Source organism: Ranitomeya variabilis, chromosome 5 (assembly GCF_051348905.1).
Source record: "Ranitomeya variabilis isolate aRanVar5 chromosome 5, aRanVar5.hap1, whole genome shotgun sequence".
Lineage (NCBI taxonomy): Eukaryota > Metazoa > Chordata > Amphibia > Anura > Dendrobatidae > Ranitomeya > Ranitomeya variabilis.
The window spans coordinates 57,975,933-58,002,713 of NC_135236.1; the positions used below are offsets into that span (position 1 = coordinate 57,975,933).

General features: G+C 43.5%; 1 protein-coding gene across 2 annotated transcripts in view; it reads right to left on the minus strand.

Moving 5' to 3' along the window:
- Window positions 1–26,781, minus strand: part of COL5A3 (collagen type V alpha 3 chain) — a 269,595-nt gene that overhangs the window by 86,686 nt on the left and 156,128 nt on the right. For both annotated transcript variants that reach the window (XM_077262068.1, XM_077262069.1), the window contains 17 exons: window positions 25,120–25,260; window positions 24,707–24,850; window positions 24,500–24,550; window positions 24,370–24,411; window positions 24,219–24,281; window positions 9,069–9,143; window positions 7,113–7,193; window positions 6,967–7,023; window positions 6,794–6,847; window positions 6,409–6,462; window positions 6,224–6,277; window positions 5,217–5,270; window positions 4,685–4,738; window positions 3,850–3,894; window positions 3,593–3,691; window positions 3,449–3,502; window positions 3,322–3,366 (listed from right to left, as the gene is read on the minus strand). In XM_077262068.1, the coding sequence (XP_077118183.1) occupies window positions 3,322–3,366; window positions 3,449–3,502; window positions 3,593–3,691; window positions 3,850–3,894; window positions 4,685–4,738; window positions 5,217–5,270; window positions 6,224–6,277; window positions 6,409–6,462; window positions 6,794–6,847; window positions 6,967–7,023; window positions 7,113–7,193; window positions 9,069–9,143; window positions 24,219–24,281; window positions 24,370–24,411; window positions 24,500–24,550; window positions 24,707–24,850; window positions 25,120–25,260 (1,167 nt within the window). The remainder of the gene's footprint in view (window positions 1–3,321; window positions 3,367–3,448; window positions 3,503–3,592; window positions 3,692–3,849; window positions 3,895–4,684; window positions 4,739–5,216; window positions 5,271–6,223; window positions 6,278–6,408; window positions 6,463–6,793; window positions 6,848–6,966; window positions 7,024–7,112; window positions 7,194–9,068; window positions 9,144–24,218; window positions 24,282–24,369; window positions 24,412–24,499; window positions 24,551–24,706; window positions 24,851–25,119; window positions 25,261–26,781) is intronic.

The following is a 26,781-nucleotide window of genomic DNA, read 5'->3' on the forward strand; positions in this document are numbered from 1 at the left end:
CCCGAGGGCCACTTTGAGTATTTGGTCATGCCTTTTGGTCTTTCTAATGCCCCTTCAGTTTTCCAGTCTTTTATGCATGATATTTTCCGCGATTTTCTGGATAAATTTATGATAATATATCTGGATGATATTCTGATTTTTTCTGATGACTGGGACTCTCATGTCCAGCAGGTCAGGAGAGTTTTTCAGGTTCTGCGGTCTAATTCTTTATGTGTGAAGGGGTCTAAGTGCGTTTTTGGGGTCCAGAAAATTTCCTTTTTGGGGTATATTTTTTCTCCCTCTTCCATTGAGATGGATCCCGTCAAGGTGCAAGCTATTTGTGACTGGACTCAGCCCTCCTCTCTTAAGGGTCTTCAGAGATTTTTGGGCTTTGCCAACTTTTACCGCCGATTTATTGCTGGTTTTTCGGATGTCGTTAAACCACTGACTGATTTGACCAGACAAGGCGCTGATGTTGCTAATTGGTCCCCTCATGCTGTAGAGGCCTTTCAGGAGCTTAAGCGCCGTTTTGCCTCTGCCCCTGTATTGCGTCAGCCTGATGTGAATCTGCCTTTTCAGGTTGAGGTTGACGCTTCGGAGATCGGAGCTGGGGCAGTGTTGTCGCAGAAAGGTTCCGACTGCTCCGTCATTAGGCCTTGTGCCTTCTTTTCTCGCAAATTTTCGCCCGCAGAGCGGAATTATGATGTTGGGAATCGGGAGCTTTTGGCCATGAAGTGGGCTTTTGAGGAGTGGCGCCATTGGCTCGAGGGGGCTAGGCATCAGGTGGTGGTATTGACTGACCACAAAAATTTGATTTATCTTGAGACTGCCAGACGCCTGAATCCTAGACAGGCGCGCTGGTCTTTATTTTTTTCTCGCTTTAATTTTGTGGTGTCATACCTACCGGGTTCTAAGAATGTTAAGGCAGATGCCCTTTCTAGGAGTTTTGACCCGGACTCTCCTGGTAATTCTGAACCCACAGGTATCCTTAGGGAGGGAGTAATTTTGTCGGCCGTTTCTCCTGATCTGCGGCGGTCCTTGCAAGAGTTTCAGGCGGATAGACCGGATCGTTGTCCGCCTGATAGACTGTTTGTTCCGGATGATTGGACCAGCAGAGTCATCTCTGAGGTACATTCTTCTGCATTGGCAGGTCATCCCGGAATTTTTGGTACCAGGGATTTGGTGGCAAGATCCTTCTGGTGGCCTTCCCTGTCACGAGATGTGCGAGTCTTTGTGCAGTCATGTGACGTTTGTGCTCGGGCCAAGTCTTGTAGTTCTCGGGCTAGCGGACTGCTGTTGCCCTTGCCTATTCCTAAGAGGCCTTGGACACACATCTCGATGGATTTTATTTCAGATCTGCCTGTTTCCCAGAAGATGTCTGTCATCTGGGTGGTCTGTGACCGTTTCTCTAAAATGGTCCATTTGGTTCCTCTGCCCAAGTTGCCTTCTTCTTCTGAGTTGGTTCCTCTGTTTTTTCAGAATGTTGTCCGATTGCACGGTATTCCTGAGAATATTGTTTCTGACAGAGGTACCCAATTTGTGTCTAGATTTTGGCGGGCATTCTGTGCTAGGATGGGCATAGATTTGTCTTTTTCATCTGCTTTTCACCCTCAGACTAATGGCCAGACCGAGCGGACTAATCAGACCCTTGAGACATATCTGAGGTGTTTTGTCTCTGCTGACCAGGATGATTGGGTTGCTTTTTTGCCATTGGCAGAGTTCGCCCTCAATAATCGGGCCAGTTCTTCCACCTTGGTGTCCCCGTTTTTCTGTAATTCGGGGTTTCACCCTCGATTTTCCTCCGGTCAGGTGGAATCCTCGGATTGTCCTGGAGTGGATGCGGTGGTGGAGAGATTGCATCACATCTGGGGGCAGGTTATGGACAATTTGAAGTTGTCCCAGGAGAAGACTCAGCGTTTTGCCAACCGTCATCGTCGTGTTGGTTCTCGGCTTTGTGTTGGAGATTTGGTGTGGTTGTCTTCTCGTTTTGTCCCTATGAGGGTCTCTTCTCCTAAGTTTAAACCTCGGTTCATCGGCCCTTATAGAATATTGGAGATTCTTAATCCTGTTTCTTTCCGTTTGGACCTCCCTGCGTCCTTTTCCATTCATAACGTTTTTCATCGGTCGTTATTGCGCAGGTATGAGGTACCTGTTGTACCTTCAGTTGAGCCTCCTGCTCCGGTGTTGGTTGAGGGTGAGTTGGAGTACGTTGTGGAGAAAATTTTGGACTCTCGTGTTTCCAGACGGAAACTCCAGTATCTGGTCAACTGGAAGGGTTACGGCCAGGAGGATAATTCTTGGGTCAATGCATCTGATGTTCATGCTTCTGATCTTGTTCGTGCCTTCCATAGGGCTCATCCTGGTCGCCCTGGTGGATCTGGTGAGGGTTCGGTGCCCCCTCCTTGAGGGGGGGGTACTGTTGTGAATTTGGATTCTGGGCTCCCCCGGTGGCCGCTTGTGGAATTGGACTTGTCATCCTCTTTCCTTTTCACCTGGTTCCATCAGTAGTGGGTGTCGCTATTTAAGCTCATTTCTCTGGTGGTTTCTTGCCGGTCAACAATGTTATCTGATGCCTCTCAGTGCTTGTTCCTGCTTCTAGACAACTTCTAGATAAGTTGGACTTTTGTCCATGTTTTGTTTTGCCTATTTGTTCCAGTTCACAGCTGAAGTTTTGTTACTGTGTCTGGAAAGCTCTCGTTGATCAGGGATTGCTACTCTGGCGTTATGAGTTAATGCCAGAGTTTAAGGTAATCTCTGGATGGTGTTTTGTTAGTGTTTTTCTGCTGACCATGAAAGTATACTATCTGTCTTCTGCTATCTAGTAAGCGGACCTCAAATTTGCTAAGACTATTTTCCTGCTGCGTTTGTTGTTTCATCTGAACTCACCGTCATTATATGTGGGGGGCTACTGTCTTCTTTGGAATATTTCTCTAGAGGTGAGCCAGGTCTTATATTTCCCTCTGCTAGCTATTTAGGTCTTAGGCCAGAGCTGGGCATCTAGCGATAAATAGGAAATGCTACCTGGCTATTTCTAGTTGCGCGGCAGGCTTAGTTCATGGTCAGTATAGTTCCATCTTCCGAGAGCTTGTCCCTCTATAGGCTTGCTATGATCTCTGCTTGCAGAGATCATGACACACTTTATATCAATCGTCTGACTGAGGAAAATGTCTCTCTTGCTCTGAACTGAGGCAAATTCAAAAATTGGGGTGGAAAAAGATTATAAGCATGGAGTCTTGTAGTTACGTTCAGATGACTATGAGATTCTCACATACAACCACACTTAGCCATATTGACTATAGGATGAATATAATGGGCATGTACGAATACACAACATCGACTTACCTTCTCTCCTGGCATTCCGATATGACCTTGAGGTCCGGGCAATCCCTAAAATGAGAACGTTACATTATCTGCAAAGAAAAAACTTTATCGGTGCAAAGTCATTTATATATTAATTTTTCACGCTTACGTGGGTTCCTGGGTTTCCTTGTTGCCCATTTGGCCCAGTTTCTCCTTGAATACCCTGTTAAATTTGAAAATAAATAGTCGAAAGATTAAGAATACACTATAACCTTCATAATTACAAAATCATGTATTCAAGTCTTTTACGTACTTGGTTTCCTTTTGCCCCTTGAACTCCATCAATACCATTCACACCTTGCTGACCAGGTGGTCCAGGAGGTCCCCTTGGACCCACCAAGCCTCGTGCACCCTGTGAAGAAACGCATTCATTACCATTATTACTAGTACACTTTAGTAGATCTACCGTAGACTATCACATTAGACCAAGAACTCGGACTCATTGTGGGTCAGAAGAAAACTGAACGGTTTCTCTCTAAGAAGAGAAAGCTGAATTACAAAGTAACTTACAGCTTCTCCAGGAGAACCTGAAGGTCCAAGAGGCCCATCGGAACCCTAGAAAACAGAAACACAAGATATTGAACAAAACACAGTAGTAAGAGTAATCCATATTTTAAAAAAATCATAAAGTTAATACAAGTTTTAAAAAAGGGACAATATTTCTATCTTCTTGTATAAAATAATCTGTACAAAATGTAATTATGAAAATATTTTCTTATATTCATGACTTTACAGAAGATTTTAAATGGGCTCAGAAACTTTTTACGATGTTGAATTACCAAATAATTCTTTAGACCTGTCGTTATTATACACAGTATAGGTCATCATTAATAATTTGGTGGGAAGCCGACATCTGCCCACCCCCCACCAATCAGCCATTTTCAGCTCCACAACTGACTGGATGTAAACAATGAAGAGAACTGAACAGCACAATGCCTTTCTATGTGCAGTGGCCATTCCTGGGTTGAGTTGTGGTATCTGAGAAATTACACTATTTAGTAAGCCCGGAAAAGACCATTAACTAAGAAATATCTATACATTTAATAAAGTAGGTAATTTAGCTAAATTAAAACAAATCTGTATAATTTTTAGTGCCCACCATCAATAAGATGGAGTTTATTTGCAAGTGGAGGTACACTTTCACCAGATAATTGAAACAAGTGCTCAATATTGATTAACATGGTACTATAAAGTCTATGACCATCTTCAGTCTTCCATTATTGTTGGTCAATCCTATGATGGACAGTAGGTATATTTTTCGTATTATAAGACAAAAACTTTTTTTTTGCAAAGAGAATAATAACCAAAATAGATGAAAAATGCAAAGATGACTTGAAGTTTTTACCTTTTCACCATTACTTCCATGTGGACCAGCTGGGCCTGCATTTCCTAAGTCTCCCTGTGTTAGAAAAAAGAATAGTAATCTATGATTAACTGACCCTTGAGGCCCTCATACATATTAGTCTAATGTCTGCCGAAATGACCAATATCGATGGCTTCAGCGAACAATCTACTGTATATGGAAGATCCAGTCAACTGATGGTTGGAGGAGATGTCAATCGGGCATGTCCAGTTTCTGACTGCCGATTGCATTGTTCTCCATGAGATATACCATTGTCATGTCAGATGACAGCTTTCTCATAGAATGAGATCTCGTCTGTAAGCTCCTCTGTATGGGAGAGTCAGGTGAGATCGCAGTCTGCCAAATGATCGTCCGAACATCGTTTGACCGGCAGCTATCTATTGTGAATAGTAACCTTTATAATTCCAACTGCCTCAAAAGCATATTGGCTTTGTCATGATCATCAAATCCAATGTATTATATATGAGCCTTGAAACCTAACTTATAAACCAAACCAAGTGTCATATTTACTTACACGGTGACCTTTCTCTCCCGGTAGTCCAGGCAAACCATCGAATCCACGGTCTCCCTACAGAAAACACAACATTGCTAAATAAAAGTTGACTTGTATAAAGGAGTATTATATCTTATTCTAAGTCTTTCCTACATTAATCCAATCTTAATAATTGTCAACAAAAAATGATTTGCTTGTAGCATAAAAACTCAGAATAAATATTTGGGCTAATGGAACTATGTTCCAGTAGTGATAAATACTGCATAGGAACCCTGGTGAATTCACAGGGAATGATGTGGGCTAGTAGATGTTAGCCATGCTAGCAAAATGTTAACAAGTACTAGGAACGATTCTCTTCTTGGCCTTTCTCAGCTTATTCCAGGTGGACAAATGGACAATCATGCACCAAAATTAGCCAAAGAAGCAGCCTCCAAAAAAAAGGAGTGAGGTCAATAGGAGATATTACGGAAACTGAAATGTTCTGGGTACACAAGTCACAACTACTCTTAGGTTTCACAGTAGTTGTAACATTTTATATTTTTTTCCTTTTAATTGTTTCATTGAAGGACACATTAAGGATTTTTTTCACCTAGAGACGCTTGTCCACTTATCAAAAGGATGGCTGCCACCCAACATTCAATTGGGTGAGGACCACTATCCAAGTCAGGATTTATCGAAGAGGTGATGGAACATGTGGATTGTTGCATTTATGTCTTTGCAAAATAGCTGCTTCACAGAGGAAAAGAACAGGGTGTCTGATGCTAACTTTTGGAGGTAGCAAACCTAAGAGTCAATATGGCACAATGACTTAGAATAAAAAGCCAAACCAAAATCTTCTCCAAAAAATAGAAGACACAGAAGGCCTCCATTAGCATACAACTGTTTTAGGGTTCTTGTCCCACATCAGTGCAAACTAGGAGACTGGCTGACTGGGTGAGAAGCCTTCAACAAGGGGTCTAAAAAGTAAAGGTTATTTGGAGCGCTGAGAGGTGTTAAGTATCTTTGAAATTATGAGAATTTTTACCAACCTTGGTTCCAGTTTCCCCTGGCACACCGCGGCCACCATCTGCTCCCCCACGTCCCTTTGAGAAGGACAAGGAATTTTTAAATGAAAATGGTTAAATGTGTAGATAATGAACAGAAAGAGAAAGGAGAATATGGAAGTACAGTGGTGACAATATTTGCAAAATGTACATTTATGATTAAAACTTACTCTTTTGCCAATCTTTCCAGGAGGCCCTATGATGCCTTGAAAGCCACGTGGACCCTACAAAAGGAAGAAATAGAAAAGTATCAAGATGTAAATACACATACGTAGAGACAAAAATATGTCTAGTCCTGGTCAAAACATCTTAGAATAATAGGTATGGCGGTCTCTCAACTCTTGACATATGTTGTGGAAGAAAAGGCCATAAATATTGGATACCAACACGTCTGATGGTTTGCTCCTCAGGAAAATGAGCGGTTCTCACAATGATTTATTAACCATTACTTTTGTTATGGCGACCTTATGCTTGTACTTGAGCTATTGTATATGTTTGACGTTTTTGGAGCCTGTCCTATTCTGATTCAAAAGTACTCAGCAATGGAAATCTTACCGGAGGTCCTGAATCTCCGAAATCACCCTTAAGACCTGGAGGTCCAGCAAGACCCTAAAAAACACACACACAAAAATAGTTGACATTTCTTTTTTCCACATATTAAAATAAAGTTGAGATTGAAAAAAAAATTGGGTCAAGAACTTCCTCAAAGTTTTGCCTATCAGACTTACAAGAGGACCAGATCTTCCGGTCATACCCGTTGGTCCAGGCGGACCTTTCATGGCCAACTAAAAATGGAGATAATTTATAGATATTAATGGAGATTTCTTTGTAGACATATGACGCCACTCCATATACCGTATATGAAATGCCTCACCTTAGCCTGCTGTAACATTAACTGTGCCTGAGATTCTTGAAAAGACACCGTCTGTCCTCTGGAGTCACCACCATACTGGAACTATAAATTAAAGGCATACATAGAGAAGAAACGGGTGAGTTAAAAAAATTATGACTTTGCTTGATTTGAGTTTTGCCAATTTGCTACTTACCTGTATTTAAAATTTACCAGAAGAATTTAAGGGCCTTTCTGCTTTAGACAGAGGCTTTTTAATTAGAATTGTCCCTGGAGTATAATTTGATCATAAGGTGTCCCAGAATTGAGACTCTCAGTGATGAGCCTTAACCTGGAGGTGAGCCCGCCATTTACTGTTCGGTTCTCCTGTAGCACTCCAAGAGGATAATTGAAGTACTGCAAATTCTTACATAATTCTAAACCTCCAGAATGAGAGTCACATTTTGTAGTCCCTCTCCAATCCATCTGATAGATGTGGGTACTGCATACACTAACTCCTTTTTCAACTCGGTAGTCTTTAAAAGGGTATTTCAAATAGCCTTTCTAAATCTAGGAAACCCCTTTAAAAAAATTGTATTTGCTTTTGGGAAATTTTATAACAAATGTAAGAAATTTTATAACAAATGTAAAAAAATTTAATTATCAGAACACACTGCTCTCATCATATCTCCTAAACAATACAGCTCATAGAGTTACAGACGAATGCATTTATCCTGAAATTATTGCCCTTGCCCTTAAATTACTGTAGACCCTGATCTGGAGATCACCAACTGGAAAACCTCATTTTCCAGTGTGAAATCTTGTGGAACAGATAACATGATATGAGGATGGAAACTGGTGAAAAATGTATTTTTTGACCAAGATAAAAGCTAAAATGACCTGCATAGTGTTAGAAAAACATGGCTGTTTTTTCCCACAGTTGTGCCAAACCCAAAGAACCTTTTTAAAATCCAATGTCTGTTGCACATAATGCATCATTTGTCACTGCTATCATTTGTCATCAGTGGTCTTCAGGGCTTAAAAGGGTTGTACCAAGCTATGAAGTTACAGATAAGGGGTTAACTTATCAATTCCTTGGAGTCTGACGTCAGGACTCCTACCAATCCCAAGAATGGCGCTCCAAAGAATGGAGCATAGGTTGAGCATGAGCACCACTGCTGCATTCATTCTTAATGGGACTGCTGAACTCAAGCCAAGGACAGCACTTTGCCTTCTCCGGCGACGCCATGGAGAATGAATGGAGGTCAGGTTTGAATTCTCAACATATACGCCATTGAAATGGGTGTTTTTGGGATCAGTGGGGGTCTCAGTGGTTGAACGTCCAGGGATCAAGAACTTCCATGGTACTTTATAAGGGGTCTACTAGGCGCAATGTTCCAACCAATCTAAGCCAGCCCTGTCTACCTTCTCTCGGTTCTTTGACGAAAAGGGGTCCTGCCCTTGTTGGTCCCCTATTCTTTGCTCCTAGTAGTAGGCAACTTTTTCAAGATACCCCTCTCAAAAGAAGCTGGATTGTTAACAAATGTGGATATGGAGAATTGGGCAATGAAGGTGGAAGGTGAAATAAACACCAATGCTTTTCTATTGTAGGGCAAAACTCAGTGCCATAATTAGACGCCAAATGAAAAAGATGGCAGCCATCTTGGTCCAGCTTTTATCAGGGCCTGACTGGCATCTCTTTCAATGTACTATTTGGCATTTATAGGGTAGTTGGAAGATGCAATGAAAAAATGTGTCCCAATTTCCTATATGTTTCCCATGAAGAGCATTTCAGTTGCAACAAGATCCTGAGAACATATCTATCCCATATGTCCCCATGGATGATATGATTGATATGGTGATAATAGCAGTTCTGTGTGATGATTCACATTCAGGAACAGATGAGTCACTATTTTTCAAAATAGAAAAAAAAATCTTTCAAATGCCTGATTAAAAAGTTGTCCAATTATCCAAAATCTCTTGGGAAACATGTCTACTCACAGGAAGCATCACTGTGTTACCAGGAGGACCCAGAATACCATCAGCTCCATTGAGACCAGGTCTTCCCGGAGGACCCTGTGAATGAAGAAGGAGGGATGTCAGTCACAGAGACGGTATTGAGGAGGATATGTTTCTTGCACGGACTTGTTGACAGTGGTGCGGCCCAGAGGGCAAATAAATAGGCTAAGGATAAAAGAGCTTTTCATAGCTCACATTACATGACATCACCAGGCAGATTCCTATCTCTCAGCTGAAAGTTCTATATCTGAGCTCTTACCTTTGCTAGGTCGGCAGTATAGCAATTAACATACATCTTAAACAATTATTTTGGTTGCTTCAAATATGGCCAATATATTGGAAATACGAACATGCCTCAGGGTTCTCCTGCATAAGTAGAATGGAGGCCCATTTACACTCATGGAGAGTTATCGGAGGCTCTAGAGGCTTTTTGTTAGATGGTGTGATGAGCTTACCTTGATCTATGACTATGGGACCAATGCACGTAAAGCGGAATCTGCAGCTCTAAGGGATGCAGACTTTTTAAAGCACGGAGCACCGGTTACGTCAATCTTATTGTTGTGTTCTATTACAGATTTGCTTGCCGTGTTTTATTAAAGATTTGCTTGCTCGTCAGTTGAGCCTCAGGAAGTGAGGTGAAGTGACCTTGAGAGGAGAGGATCTAAGGCTGAGGTTCTGGTGCCCATGTATGGATGGCCTATGGAGTTTGAATATCGGTTGCCAGCTGGGCTGGATCCATGTGCTACCGTTGAGGGATCTGTTTTCTAGATCTGAGAAACTTACTTGAGGACTGTTGCTGCTTGATACATGAGTTTTGGTAGTGTTATCTGTCATCTGGAGGAGCCTGACTATAGTCTGTACTGGCAGGAGAAATGAAATCTGTTGGCCAACCAAAAGTTGGGAGACAGTGATTATCACCTGGTATGGTGGCAGTGGGACTACCGGCCCTGGGGAGTCGATCTTGTGGACTGAGGACACTGTATTTTGGCCATCTACCCAGAGTTATTGTAAAACCATGGACGTAAGGAATGGGAAATAGTTAACCTGCTTAGGTGATTATTACAACCCACAACCTCACATCTTCACAGACAGGATAGGCAGAATCAGCTGCTATGTGAAGAGAAATCTAAGAGCAAGTGTTCAATTACAATGCAGTTCCACCACAGCCGAAATTGAGCATTACACACTGAAATCAAAGACAGATGCTCTTTGCGGGCACTCGCTTCTTTGGTCTTCTCCTGGCTACTCTTGGATTGTGACGCTGTGCTGTGAACTTCTTGTTCTTAACCCTCCGTCACATACAACTGATCTGACAGGCGCTTCTCTTTTACTTTCATTTCTCCTTCCTCACCAGATTGTGAGGAAAGCCCTTCCCTCCAGGTAGTCTCCTGTCTCTTGAAGGTCTGTGAAACCTGATATCACAGTTGGATTTCAGAGCTTCAGGGGAGAGGATATAGCTGCACAGATCTCTCAGGCTCATTGTATGTGAATACGTCACATTCAGTAAGGTTGGTATTTTATGTTTTTATTAATCACAATAGTTTATTTAGCTTGTTTTATGAATGTATAGCACAAAATGTGAGGATATTTCATAGAAATAAGGGAGATTTTATAAAAGAAAGTGTGCTGCTCAGGCATATACAGTAGTTCCCTAACATATTCCTTCTCTTGCTTCAGATTATCTGCTGAAATGGAGAGGAAAATGTACAATTTATCCAAACAACTTGATGTTGAGGAAGTAATAAACATGCTGTTAGATGATAGAGACCTCACACTGAATGAGGATTTAGGAGAGGAAAGTGAGATTGATTCTCATGATGAGGTGGAAGAATGTGTCCTGGATTCTGAAACAGAGCAAGATGGTGACAGTGGTGAGGATGAAGAAGTTGGATCATATTATATTGGAAAAGATAAAAATACTAAATGGAACAAGAAGCCATTCCAGAAAAAACGTAGGGAACCTTTAAACATTATTACTCACCTTCCTGCAGTAATAGGAACTGCACATAATGCAAAAACTGCAGTTGAATGCTGGAACAGTATATTTACAGATGACATTCTGGACTCTATTGTCACATATACCAACCAATATATAGACATTATAAAGGACAAGTACATCTGCAACAGAACCATCAAGCCCACAGATGAAATAGAACTGCGTGCTTTTTTTGGACTACTGTACCTTGCAGGAGCTTATAGGGCAAATAGACAAAGTTTGGAGGAACTTTGGGGTAAAGATGGGGATGGAGTTGAAAAATTTAGCCTTGTTATGTCCATAAACAGATTCAAGATTCTAATTCGTTGCCTTCGGTTTGACGACAGAACTACCCGAACCGAACGCAAAACACATGACCGACTTGCTCCAATTCGTGATATATTTCAAAGATTTGTTGTAAACTGTAAACAAAGTTATTACCCTGGAGAGAATCTCACTATTGACGAAATGCTCCATGGTTTTCGTGGTAGATGTGCCTTTCGTCAATATATTCCATCAAAGCCAAACAAATATGGAATAAAAATTTATGCCCTTGTTGATGCCAGTAAGACCTACACTTACAACCTGGAAGTTTATGCAGGAAAACAACCAGAAGGTCCTTACTGTGTGAGCAACAAACCCATTGATGTTGTAAAAAGACTGGCTGAACCCTTATTTGGATCGGGTCGCAATATTACAGCTGACAATTGGTTTACAAGTTGTGATCTGATTGATTATCTGAAAATTCAGAAGCTGTCATATGTGGGAACTGTAAGAAAAAACATAAGGGAATTGCCGCCACAGTTTGTAAGTGTGAAAGAGAGACAACAGTACAGCAGTATGTTTGCATTCCATAATGGAAAGGCTTTAGTTTCCTATGTACCACATGCCAAAAAAATCGTACTTCTTCTATCAACACTTCATGATGATGCTGCCATCGATCCTGGGACTGGGGCAGAAAAAACCCCGGAGATAATTACATTTTACAATGCCACCAAAGGGGGTGTGGATACAGCAGATCAGATGTGCTCCACTTTCAACGTCAGCAGAAACATCAAACGCTGGCCAATGGTCATATTTTTTGCTATGTTGAATTTGGGTGGTATAAATTCACAAGTGATTTATCTTGAAAACAAGCTTGAACCACTCCGTAGACGATTGTATCTGAAAAAATTGGCCCATGAACTAGTACTTGGAGAGCTACGCAGGAGAAGCGTGAAAACAATCGGTATCCCCTCTCGCCTTCAAGTTCAGCTCAAAAGGTTCCGCCCAGAAGATGATGGTGAAAAGTCACCATCTGCACCACCTCACAAAAGAAGGAGATGCACCACCTGCCAAACGGAAAGCGGAACCAGAAGGCTTTCAAATTATGAATGTCTCAAATGTCATAAAGCAATTTGCCTGACACATGCAAAAATGGTGTGTAATTCTTGCTATTTGCTCTGCAAGTGTGACTTTTCTGGGGAAACCTCAGCATCTACTTCTGATTGAATATGTTTTTAATAGTACTTAAGGTACCTTAAAATTAAGTTTGTGTTCAAAAATTTTCTTTGTACATTTTTTTGAGAGAGTCAAACTGGGGACTATTTGGCGGGAGTTTTGAAAAGTTTGTATTTCATAGTTATTAGTTTTATGTTAAGTAAATGTTTTTTTTTGCAACTGATTATGTGTAGTCTCTTTTATTACATCCCTATGAAGGTCACTGATCACTTTTAGAGCACTGAAATTGCAAACATTAGATATTATAGGTATTTTTCCAGCAGGCGCCTGACAGGCACATTGTATGTGAACTCGTTAGTCCGAATATTGTATGTGACGGAGGGTTAAAATGCCAGTGGCTTTCTTTATTCAGAGTCTAGGATACTTGAGTTGTAAAAAAAATCCATCCCTCTTCAATCGCTCTGGTCTTAAGCAATTACATCAATTTGGTTCAAGTGCTCTGCTAAGGTGTTATATTCATGTTACCTTTGATACTGACTCGGCTTATCTGTTTGACTAGATCTTGTCTGTGGCCTATCCTGACCTTTGCCTCTATCACTCACTGAACGCTGCCTATCAGAACACTTACAGCGTTGGACTAGGTTTTCTGCCTGCTGACTTGGTACTATGAGGGTGAAGGGTGAAGGACTAACAATGTCTTAGAATCTTCACCCTGGTTTAGCAAGATTACCCAGCTTACTACTATCTTTCCACGATCGCAAGAGAATACAGTCATCAGGCCTTTGTCTTAGGGTACAGTCACACATTGAAATTTCCATCGCTACGACGTTACGATTCGTGACGTTCTAGCGATATCGTTACGATATCGCTGTGTCTGACACGCTACTGCGATCAGACACCCTGCTGAGAATCGTACGTCGTAGCAGATCGTTTGGAACTTTCTTTCGTCGCTTGATCACCCGCTGACATCGCTGGATCGTTGTGTGTGACAGCGATCCAGCGATGTCTTCGCTTGTAACCAGGGTAAACATCGGGTAACTAAGCGCAGGGCCGCGCTTAGTAACCCGATGTTTACCCTGGTTACCAGCGTAAATGTAAAAAAACAAACAGTACATACTCACCCGTCGGTGTCCTTCAGGTCCCTTGCCGTCTGCTTCCTGCTCTGAGTGCCGGCCGGAAAGTGAGAGCAGATCACAGCGGTGCTGTGATCTGCTCTCACGGTACGGCTGCACTCAGACCAGGAAGCAGACGGCAAGGGACCTGAAGGACACCGACGGGTGAGTATGTACTGTTTGTTTTTTTACATTTACGCTGGTAACCAGGGTAAACATCGGGTTACTAAGCGCGGCCCTGCGCTTAGTTACCCGATGTTTACCCTGGTTACCTGGGGACTTCGGCATCGCTCCAGCGCCGTGATTGCAACGTGTGACCGCAGTCTACGACGCTGGAGCGATGATTATACGACGCTGCGACGTCACGAATCGTGCCGTCGCAGCGATGAAAATTTCAATGTGTGACGGTACCCTTACTCAACTCTATATTACAGCCTAAAGACTGTAAAAGCTATACATGGGCTGATGTATGATGTAAGTGAGACATCTGAGACATCTGGCCTAAGAAAGGAAGACTATTGATTCCTTCACCTTTGAGAAAAAGGCATAATTGACCTACAGTGAAAAAACTTCTATATAAGTCAACTTATTCCAGCTTCAAATTCTTAAACCCTGGCACTATCCATTTTAATCATGGAAACCAGGCGTTATTTTTTTACTGGCCTGCATCACAATAATCGAATCTGATCTTAATTGCTTTGGAGTTCAAGTCTCTAGTCAACCAATACTGCAAAATGTGGCAGACCTTTACCAGCTTCATTAGTGTGATGACGGTGGGTGTTGACCCACTGCACCACTGGCCGGGCTTACCCTGGAGGGGCGTGACTAGTGGAGTGGCTACCTAGCTTTCACTGGAGCCTCTTTTGGTGAGGAAAGGCTTGGGCCATTAGGGTAGCCACCAGGTGCCACTCCAGGGCAGTCCACAGACCTGCAGCAACTGACTTTCGAGTCAAGACAAGAATACGAGGTACAGAGGGCAGAGACGGAAACATTGTCAGACAGTCTGAGGTCGGGGCAGACAACTCAGGTTCAAAATACGTAGGCAGGATCAGAAGTGGACAGATCAGACAAAATGAGAAGACAAGCCGGGTCGGTAACAGGAGAGACAAACAACTATAACCTGATTGGAACTAGATGTGATCTGCAAACTGGAACCAAAGCTCAGGCAAAGAGTAGAGGCAGGAGCTGCTTGATAAATGCACTGCTGGCAGGGGATAGGCCAGGGAAGTTAAACTCTGCAGGACACAGCAGTCTCCCTATACCTAGGTGGAGACAGCAGGAAGATGCAACAGTGTTGGGAGTGCTGCAAGAGGGAACAAAGCGAGATGGCCGGACACGAGGAGAAGAAGAGCGGTGAATGGCGCTGAGAAGGCGTGCGAATTACCGGCATCATAACAGTTAGGGTCCAATATGACTGATCTGCTTATTTTTCTATATGGATGAGTCCAAGAAATCCCAAAAAATTAGAACCTTTTAGCAATACCATTAGAGGTCCACAAAGGGTTGTAAGACATTGCTTTACTGCTGTGGTTAAACAAGTTCACATTTTTTATTGGATCTTTTAGGGCTTTCCATAGAGGAAACAAATTCAACAATTTCAACCTACATAATGATGTAATCTTCATGAACAAACTGGATAATTAAAAAACCGGAACAAAAAAAACATTTCATGTGGAACAGTACTTTCTAGAACAGCTTCTTTCTTTTTCAGCAAAAACATTGAACCAAGATCCATGGCCGGCTAGATGTTTCCTGTTATCTTTTGTGAGAAGCTCAACTCTTTGTCCTAAACTCTTTTTCCTTATGGCTTATTGCCACTAGGGCAATGAGCCATAAGATCAGAAGTTTAATCTGTAGTAATTGGCCACCCTCTGTTACCCTCCCTTCCTTTGAGGTGCACTCTGTGCGCATCTACTCCCCCTCCAACCTCCAACTGGCTGCCATTTACCGCCCCCCAGGGCCAGCCACCACCTTCTTTGACCACTTCACCACCTGGCTACTTCATTTCCTTTCTGCGGACATCCCCACTATCATCATGGGCGATTTCAACATCCCCATTGACACTTCCCTCTCAGCTGCCACTAAACTTCTATCTCTCACTTCCTCCTTTGGCCTCACTCAATGGTCTTCTGCAGCCACTCACAAAGATGGTCACACACTGGACCTCATCTTCACCCGCCTCTGCTCCCTATCTAACCTCTCTAACTCACCTCTTCCTCTCTCTGACCACAACCTTCTCACATTCTCATCTCTCTCTACTCCATGTCTACAATCCCCACCACACAAACTTTCACACCCTCGCAGAAATCTTAAACATCTTGACCTACATTCATTCTCTGAATCCCTCCTCCCTCTCACAGACATAAGTTCCATACACGATGCAGATGACGCTGCCGCTTTATATAACACCACAATAGCTGTAGCTTTGGAATCTGCTGCCCCACTTACACATACCAAAGCTCGCAAAATCAACAGACAGCCCTGGCACACCAGCCTGACCAAAGAACTGAGGCGATCTTCCAGGGCTGCTGAGCGCAGATGGAAAAGATCCCACTCCAATGACCACTTCATCGCATTCAAACAGTCCCTCACTACTTTCAAGACCACACTCGCCACAGCTAAACAAACCTATTTCTCATCTCTCATATCCTCCCTGTCTCACAACCCTAAACAGTTATTCAACACCTTCAATTCTCTCCTCCGTCCCCCAGCACCTCCTCCCTCCCCACTTATCTCTGCTGAAGACTTTGCCTCATTTTTCAAGCAGAAGATAGATAGCATCAGAGACAGTTTTTGTCAACAACCCCCAGAGCCCTTCCTCCCACTCTACTCTCAAGATCGCATCTCACCACCTGTGCACTTGACCTGCTCCCATCCCACCTCATCCCAAACCTCCCCACAGTCTTCATCCCAACCCTAACCTGTTGTGAATTTGGATTCTGGGCTCCCCCGGTGGCCGCTTGTGGAATTGGACTTGTCATCCTCTTTCCTTTTTCACCTGGTTCCATCAGTAGTGGGTGTCGCTATTTAAGCTCATTTCTCTGGTGGTTTCTTGCCGGTCAACAATGTTATCTGATGCCTCTCAGTGCTTGTTCCTGCTTCTGACAACTACTAGATAAGTTGGACTTTTGTCCATGTTTTGTTTTGCCTATTTGTTCCAGTTCACAGCTGAAGTTTTGTTACTGTGTCTGGAAAGCTCTCGTTGATCAGGGATTGCTACTCTGGCGTTATGAGTTAATGCCAGAGTTTAAGGTAATCTCTGGATGGTGTTTTGTTAGTGTTTTTCTGCTGACCATGAAAGTATACTATCTGTCTTCTGCTATCTAGTAAGCGGACCTCAAATTTGCTAAGACTATTTTCCTGCTGCGTTTGTTGTTTCATCTGAACTCACCGTCATTATATGTGGGGGGCTACTGTCTTCTTTGGAATATTTCTCTAGAGGTGAGCCAGGTCTTATATTTCCCTCTGCTAGCTATTTAGGTCTTAGGCCAGAGCTGGGCATCTAGCTATAAATAGGAAATGCTACCTGGCTATTTCTAGTTGCGCGGCAGGCTTAGTTCATGGTCAGTATAGTTCCATCTTCCGAGAGCTTGTCCCTCTATAGGCTTGCTATGATCTCTGCCTGCAGAGATCATGACAGTTTGACCGGCCAATAAAGTGTTAAAGACCCAGGTTGAGAAAGGAGAGTTATAAGAAGTCTGCTGGAATTTTTTTTTTTTTTTTTTTTCCCTCCAGTTTGCCTTGCTGCAGTCTTTTCTCTCTCTCCTCCTAATCTCTGTATGGCTCTGTGTGCACCTGACAATAATGGATCTTCAGAGTGTAACTGCGGGTTTGAATAATCTCATCACGAAAGTACAAAATTTACAAGATTTTGTGGTACATGTTCCAGTATCTGAGCCGAGAATTCCTTTGCCGGAGTTCTTCACAGGGAATAGAGCTAGCTTCCAGAATTTCCGAAATAATTGTAAGCTTTATTTGTCCCTGAAGTCTCGTTCAGCTGGAGACCCTGCTCAGCAGGTTAGGATTGTGATTTCCTTGCTCAGGGGTGACCCTCAAGATTGGGCCTTCTCATTGCCAGCAGGGGATCCTGCGTTGCGCGATGTGGATGCGTTTTTTCTGGCCTTGGGCTTGCTTTATGAGGAACCTCATTTGGAACTTCAGGCAGAAAAAACTTTGATGGCACTATCTCAGGGGCAAGACGAAGCTGAGGTTTACTGCCAAAAATTCCGTAAATGGTCTGTGCTTACTCAGTGGAATGAGTGCGCCTTGGCGGCAACTTTCAGAGAAGGTCTCTCTGATGCCGTTAAGGATGTTATGGTGGGGTTCCCTGTGCCTGCAGGTCTGAATGAGTCCATGACAATGGCTATTCAGATTGATAGGCGTCTGCGGGAGCGCAAACCGGTGCACCATCTGGCGGTGTCTATGGAAAAGACGCCAGAAAGTATGCAGTGTGATAGAATTCTGTCCAGGAGCGAGCGACAGAATTTTAGACGGAAGAATGGATTGTGCTTCTATTGTGGGGATTCTACTCATGTTATATCAGCATGCTCTAGGCGTACAAAGAAGCTTGATAAGTCTGTTTCCATTGGCACCATTCAGTCTAAGTTTATTTTGTCTGTAACCCTGATTTGCTCTTTGTCATCCATTGCCACGGACGCCTATGTTGACTCTGGCGCCGCTCTGAGTCTTATGGATTGGTCCTTTGCCAATCGTTGTGGTTTTGATTTAGAGCCTTTGGAGACTCTTATTCCTCTGAAGGGGATTGACTCCACCCCATTGGCTAATAATAAACCACAATACTGGACACAAGTAACCATGCGTATCAATCCGGATCACCAGGAGATTATTCGTTTCCTGGTGCTGTATAATTTACATGACGATTTGGTACTGGGATTGCCATGGTTGCAGTCTCACAATCCAGTCTTGGACTGGAGAGCAATGTCTGTGTTGAGCTGGGGATGTAAGGGTATTCATGGGGACTTACCTTTGGTTTCTATTTCGTCGTCCATTCCCTCTGAAGTCCCTGAGTTCCTCTCTGATTATCAAGACGTCTTTGACGAACCCAAGCTTGGGTCGTTACCTCCGCACCGTGAGTGCGATTGTGCCATAGATTTGATACCGGGTTGCAAATATCCAAAGGGTCGTTTGTTTAATCTGTCTGTGCCGGAACATGCTGCTATGCGGGAATATATAAAGGAGTCTTTGGAAAAGGGACATATTCGTCCATCTTCTTCTCCCTTGGGAGCTGGGTTTTTCTTTGTCTCAAAAAAGGACGGCTCTTTGAGACCATGTATTGATTATCGGCTTCTGAATAAGATCACTGTTAAGTACCAATACCCATTGCCATTGCTTACTGATTTGTTTGCTCGTATAGAGGGTGCTAAGTGGTTCTCTAAAATTGATCTTCGTGGGGCGTATAATTTGGTGCGGATCAGGCAGGGGGATGAGTGGAAGACCGCATTTAATACGCCCGAGGGCCACTTTGAGTATTTGGTCATGCCTTTTGGTCTTTCTAATGCCCCTTCAGTTTTCCAGTCTTTTATGCATGATATTTTCCGCGATTTTCTGGATAAATTTATGATAATATATCTGGATGATATTCTGATTTTTTCTGATGACTGGGACTCTCATGTCCAGCAGGTCAGGAGAGTTTTTCAGGTTCTGCGGTCTAATTCTTTATGTGTGAAGGGGTCTAAGTGCGTTTTTGGGGTCCAGAAAATTTCCTTTTTGGGGTATATTTTTTCTCCCTCTTCCATTGAGATGGATCCCGTCAAGGTGCAAGCTATTTGTGACTGGACTCAGCCCTCCTCTCTTAAGGGTCTTCAGAGATTTTTGGGCTTTGCCAACTTTTACCGCCGATTTATTGCTGGTTTTTCGGATGTCGTTAAACCACTGACTGATTTGACCAGACATGGCGCTGATGTTGCTAATTGGTCCCCTCATGCTGTAGAGGCCTTTCAGGAGCTTAAGCACCGTTTTGCCTCTGCCCCTGTGTTACGTCAGCCTGATGTGAATCTGCCTTTTCAGGTTGAGGTTGACGCTTCGGAGATCGGAGCTGGGGCAGTGTTGTCGCAGAAAGGTTCCGACTGCTCTGTCATTAGGCCTTGTGCCTTCTTTTCTCGCAAATTTTCGCCCGCAGAGCGGAATTATGATGTTGGGAATAGGGAGCTTTTGGCCATGAAGTGGGCGTTTGAGGAGTGGCGCCATTGGCTAGAGGGGGCTAAGCATCAGGTGGTGGTATTGACTGACCACAAAAATTTGATTTATCTTGAGACTGCCAGGCGCCTGAATCCTAGACAGGCGCGCTGGTCTTTATTTTTTTCTCGCTTTAATTTTGTGGTGTCATACCTACCGGGTTCTAAGAATGTTAAGGCAGATGCCCTTTCTAGGAGTTTTGACCCGGACTCTCCTGGTAATGCTGAACCCACAGGTATCCTTAGGGAGGGAGTAATTTTGTCGGCCGTTTCTCCTGATCTGCGGTGGTCCTTGCAAGAGTTTCAGGCGGATAGACCGGATCGTTGTCCGCCTGATAGACTGTTTGTTCCGGATGATTGGACCAGTAGAGTCATCTCTGAGGTACATTCTTCTGCATTGGCAGGTCATCCCGGAATTTTTGGTACCAGGGATTTGGTGGCAAGATCCTTCTGGTGGCCTTCCCTGTCACGAGATGTGCGAGTCTTTGTGCAGTCATGTGACATTTGTGCTCGGGCCAAGTCTTGTAGTTCTCGGGCTAGCGGACTGCTGTTGCCCTTGCCTATTCCTAAGAGGCCTTGGACACACATCTCGATGGATTTTATTTCAGATCTGCCTGTTTCCCAGAAGATGTCTGTCATCTGGGTGGTCTGTGACCGTTTCTCTAAAATGGTCCATTTGGTTCCTCTGCCCAAGTTGCCTTCTTCTTCTGAGTTGGTTCCTCTGTTTTTTCAGAATGTTGTCCGATTGCACGGTATTCCTGAGAATATTGTTTCTGACAGAGGTACCCAATTTGTGTCTAGATTTTGGCGGGCATTCTGTGCTAGGATGGGCATAGATTTGTCTTTTTCATCTGCTTTTCACCCTCAGACTAATGGCCAGACCGAGCGGACTAATCAGACCCTGGAGACATATCTGAGGTGTTTTGTCTCTGCTGACCAGGATGATTGGGTTGCTTTTTTGCCATTGGCAGAGTTCGCCCTCAATAATCGGGCCAGCTCTTCCACCTTGGTGTCCCCGTTTTTCTGTAATTCGGGGTTTCACCCTCGATTTTCCTCCGGTCAGGTGGAATCCTCGGATTGTCCTGGAGTGGATGCGGTGGTGGAGAGATTGCATCACATCTGGGGGCAGGTTATGGACAATTTGAAGTTGTCCCAGGAGAAGACTCAGCGTTTTGCCAACCGTCATCGTCGTGTTGGTTCTCGGCTTTGTGTTGGAGATTTGGTGTGGTTGTCTTCTCGTTTTGTCCCTATGAGGGTCTCTTCTCCTAAGTTTAAACCTCGGTTCATCGGCCCTTATAGAATATTGGAGATTCTTAATCCTGTTTCTTTCCGTTTGGACCTCCCTGCGTCCTTTTCCATTCATAACGTTTTTCATCGGTCGTTGTTGCGCAGGTATGAGGTACCTGTTGTACCTTCAGTTGAGCCTCCTGCTCCGGTGTTGGTTGAGGGTGAGTTGGAGTACGTTGTGGAGAAGGTTTTGGACTCTCGTGTTTCCAGACGGAGACTCCAGTATCTGGTCAACTGGAAGGGTTACGGCCAGGAGGATAATTCTTGGGTCAATGCATCTGATGTTCATGCTTCTGATCTTGTTCGTGCCTTCCATAGGGCTCATCCTGGTCGCCCTGGTGGATCTGGTGAGGGTTCGGTGCCCCCTCCTTGAGGGGGGGGTACTGTTGTGAATTTGGATTCTGGGCTCCCCCGGTGGCCGCTTGTGGAATTGGACTTGTCATCCTCTTTCCTTTTTCACCTGGTTCCATCAGTAGTGGGTGTCGCTATTTAAGCTCATTTCTCTGGTGGTTTCTTGCCGGTCAACAATGTTATCTGATGCCTCTCAGTGCTTGTTCCTGCTTCTGACAACTACTAGATAAGTTGGACTTTTGTCCATGTTTTGTTTTGCCTATTTGTTCCAGTTCACAGCTGAAGTTTTGTTACTGTGTCTGGAAAGCTCTCGTTGATCAGGGATTGCTACTCTGGCGTTATGAGTTAATGCCAGAGTTTAAGGTAATCTCTGGATGGTGTTTTGTTAGTGTTTTTCTGCTGACCATGAAAGTATACTATCTGTCTTCTGCTATCTAGTAAGCGGACCTCAAATTTGCTAAGACTATTTTCCTGCTGCGTTTGTTGTTTCATCTGAACTCACCGTCATTATATGTGGGGGGCTACTGTCTTCTTTGGAATATTTCTCTAGAGGTGAGCCAGGTCTTATATTTCCCTCTGCTAGCTATTTAGGTCTTAGGCCAGAGCTGGGCATCTAGCTATAAATAGGAAATGCTACCTGGCTATTTCTAGTTGCGCGGCAGGCTTAGTTCATGGTCAGTATAGTTCCATCTTCCGAGAGCTTGTCCCTCTATAGGCTTGCTATGATCTCTGCCTGCAGAGATCATGACACTAACCCATCTCTTCAACCTATCACTAACAACTGGTGTTTTCCCCTCAAGCTTTAAACATGCCTCCATCACCACTATCCTCAAAAAGCCTTCTCTTGACCCATCCTCTGTATCTAGCTATCGCCCTATATCACTTCTCCCTTATGCCTCCAAACTACTGGAACAACACGTCTACCTTGAACTGTCCTCCCATCTCTCTTCTTGCTCCCTTTTTGACCTCTTACAATCTGGCTTCCGGTCACACCATTCCACTGAAACTGCCCTAACTAAGGTCACCAACGACCTCTTAACCGCCAAGGGCAAGCGACACTACTCTGTTCTCCTCCTCCTCGACCTGTTGGCTGCCTTTGACACAGTGGACCATTCCCTATTATTACAGACCCTCTCATCCCTTGGCATCACAGACTTGGCCCTATCCTGGATCTCATCATACCTAACAGACCGGACATTCAGCGTCTCCCACTCACACACCACCTCCTCACCTCGCCCCCTATCTGTCGGAGTCCCACAAGGTTCAGTCCTTGGGCCCCTGCTCTTCTCCATTTACACCTTTGGCCTGGGACAGCTCATAGAATCTCATGGCTTTCAGTATCACCTCTATGCTGATGACACACAGATCTACATCTCTGGACCAGATATCACCTCCCTACTAACCAGAATCCCTCAATGTCTGTCCACTATTTCATCCTTCTTCTCCGCTAGATTTCTGAAACTTAACATGGACAAAACAGAATTCATCATCTTTCCCCCATCTAACGCGACCCCCCCAATGAACCTAACCATTACAGTAAATGGCTGCCCACTCTCCCCAGTCCCACAAGCTCGCTGCCTCGGGGTAATCCTTGACGCTGATCTCTCCTTCAAACCACATATCCAAGCCCTTTCCACTTCCTGCCGACTTCAACTCAAAAATATTTCACGAATCCGTTCATTCCTCAATCAAGAATCTGCAAAAACCCTAGTCCATGCCCTCATCATCTCTCGCCTTGACTACTGCAACATCCTGCTCTGTGGCCTCCCCTCGAACACTCTCGCACCCCTCCAATCTATTCTAAACTCTGCTGCCCAACTAATCCACCTGTCCCCCCGCTATTCCCCTGCCTCTCCCCTCTGTCAATCCCTTCACTGGCTCCCCATTGCCCAGAGACTCCAGTACAAAACCCTAACCATGACATACAAAGCCATCCACAACCTGTCTCCTCCATACATCTGTGACCTCGTCTCCCGGTACTTACCTACACGCAACCTCCGATCCTCACAAGATCTCCTTCTCTACTCCCCTCTTATCTCCTCTTCCCACAATCGCATACAAGATTTCTCTCGCGTATCACCCCTACTCTGGAACCCTCTACCACAACACATCAGACTCTCGCCTACCATCGAAATCTTCAAAAAGAACCTGAAGACCCACCTCTTCCGACAAGCCTACAACCTGCAGTAACCACCGATCAACCAAACCGCTGCATGACCAGCTCTATCCTCACCTACTGTATTCTCACCCATCCCTTGTAGATTGTGAGCCTTCGCGGGCAGGGTCCTCACTCCTCCTGTACCAGTTATGACTTGTATTGTTTAAGATTATTGTACTTGTTTTTATTATGTATACCCCTCCTCACATGTAAAGCGCCATGGAATAAATGGCGCTATAACAATAAATAATAATAATAATAATAACCTAAGGGCTCATGTAGATGTCAGTGCAAATCTGCTGGAGTACAGACCGCTAGTGCACAGAATGACCATGAGTCTCCCGACCCGAGCGTGATGGCTTCATGTATTTCTATGAGGCTGTCACACTCGGGTCAGGAGACCCGCAGCCACTCCGTGCATTGAGGTCCTACCAGTTATATTGATCGTCCATTCTAAGGTTTTGCCATGAATCATTGCTTATAGTGCACTCACAATGAGGAAGCCTCCATAAATATTCTCTCCATATATAGGCCAAAACTATGTAAACTTGACAAACATCATTTTAGAAGAGCTTGATACACTTGTACTAATTGCAAATGAAACTGATTACTTACCCTCTCACCAGGATCTCCAATTGGTCCTGGAGGTCCTAATGGCCCAGCTGGCCCTGGTTCTCCCTAGATATGAACATAATAGATACATGTTCACTTAGAGGAACTGGCTGTAACACTGAATTTTGCAGATCCAACTTCTAGTTGTACATACCGAGTGTCCAGGAAATCCGATAGGACCCTCGATCACTGTACCCTGCAACAGACATCCAATGTAATATGACATAAATACTTATATAATACCATATAACATAGCAATAATAGGGTCTCATACATCTACTCACCGGTTCTATTATGGCTGGTTCTCCCTTCTGTCCTGTCAGACTCTGCTCTTCCTAGAATGCAAAAAAAAATATTTAAAATAGAAATACTGAATCTGTTGCATACAGGGTTTTTTTAAAAAAATTTTTGGCTTCCTACAACCTTGCTCATGACCAGACTGGGTCATGTCGACCATGTAAATTAGAAGATTAAAATAGATTGAGTCGTACCTCAGCTTCTTGGGTATCCACCTGTCCACGCTCTACTGGTCCATATCTCTCCTCTCTATTGTCATAGTCCTCGTCTTCATACTGTTTGATCTCATAGTCGTCGTCATCTTCTTCTTTTCTTTCTTCTTCCCCAGTAACATATTCCTAAGTAAGGGTGACCACAGAAGAACTCTTACAATATATACATGCTTTAGCTGTGTCTTGAGATATATCTAAGAGGCTTGGCACATGGTACCCTGTCTTAGAAGATGCGGACATAGATGAATAGGAAAGACAGGGCCACACATGGTCGTAGGTAAGGACAACTTTAGATTCTTTGCAAATATTAGAAAATTGACGAAAAATCCAAAAACTTAAATCAACCAACCCACAGATTGTATGCACATTCTCGGGTATGATGGAAGGGTAGTTACCTCATAGTCAGTAGCGTTGATGCTCACAGTCACTGTGGACACTGTGATGTCTTCTTCAGGAGCAGCAGTGTAATAATAATCTGGGAACTCGTACTCCGATAGAATGGGGTCTTCTGTTGGACGTACCCTTCTTGTCTCTGTCTTTTGTGATTTAATATACATAAGTTAGTTTTCTTAAATGTATGTAGTGAAAGCTGGGCAATTTCAGAAAGGATCTGTGAGGGCGTTTCCAAACAATGTCCTATATAAACTATATCTCATGGACAGCAACATCTGGACACTATGTAGCTTGGCAGGTTAATGTAAATATTCACTAACCGTATCGTGTCTTAGACTTTTGGATGCAACTTTACTATCTTATTAACTTACAGGAAAGGTCCCTCAACCTCATTGATGAAGTGCATACTCCACAGTCTGGTCCGCAATGGGCACAGATAATGTTGAGTACAGGAAAGGTCCCTCAACCTCATTGATGAAGTGCATACTCCACAGTCTGGTCCGCAAAGGGCACAGATAATGTTGAGTACAGGAAAGGTCCCTCAACCTCATTGATGAAGTGCATACTCCACAGTCTGGTCAACAATGGGCACAGATAATGTTGAGTACAGGAAAGGTGACTCAACCTCATTGACGAAGTGCATACTCCACAGTCTGGTCCGCAATGGGCACAGATAATGTTGAGTACAAATTCCTCAATTTTACCTATGAAATAGTTAAGGAAAGGCTTAACTTTGTGGATTAGTGGTCTATAGAGTTTTTGGAATTGCTTATCACAAAACTATTTCCTACTTGAGTTATATTCTCATCCAGTGAACCTGTCTCCTACTTTGCACTGATGAGGATCAAGAACCCACAAAACAGCTATACGCAAAGGGAGATTCCTTATATCCTAAGGGTTTATTAAAGGGTCGATATTGACTTAAAGGATTGTTACTTCCAATAGTTGGCACAAGAGACCCTCTTCTCTATGTGTACAAAGAGGTTATTTGCATATTATATTTCGCAGGAAGGACAATATGTCTTATTTGGCGGTATCGTTAAAGAGAAACTTTACTTTTTGGACACTACATTTTCCATTAATGGTCCTAGGGATGGACACTTGTGTAACATGGCAGACAATGAGACATGCCATGATAATTTTTCTCATGAAAGTTACAAAAACTTATTTGAGAAAATCTCAGTTATCCTTGGGTAGAGTCAGAGGTACCATATGGACCTTCAACAAGCTTAAGCCACCATGATATAGATCAGTAAGGTCTTATGTATGAGGTCTTATTCTACTTTTATCCACCATTATTGCAGTATTATTTTCCTCTAGCCAACTGTTCCTTGGATACAAAAGGCCATATTATAAGAGCCTGCTAAAGATCCATCACGGTTGTCAGATCTCACCACTTGGAGACATCAAACTGGACTGTTGCATGGGCTAGAAATTGGTGTAAAACTAAAATAATACGTGGAACATAATGTTCCATAATTGCTGAAATACTACGGTACTTGCCCAAGATTCAAAGCCAAGAAGAAAGGTTTTAATCCATATGACTGGTGGACTACAGGAGAGAGATCATTATCTTCTCTTCCATCAGCCTCTTCTCGCTTTGTTTCTCTGTTTACTTTTACTATGGTTACTTTTTATTATTGCATTCCTAATTTGTAATTACA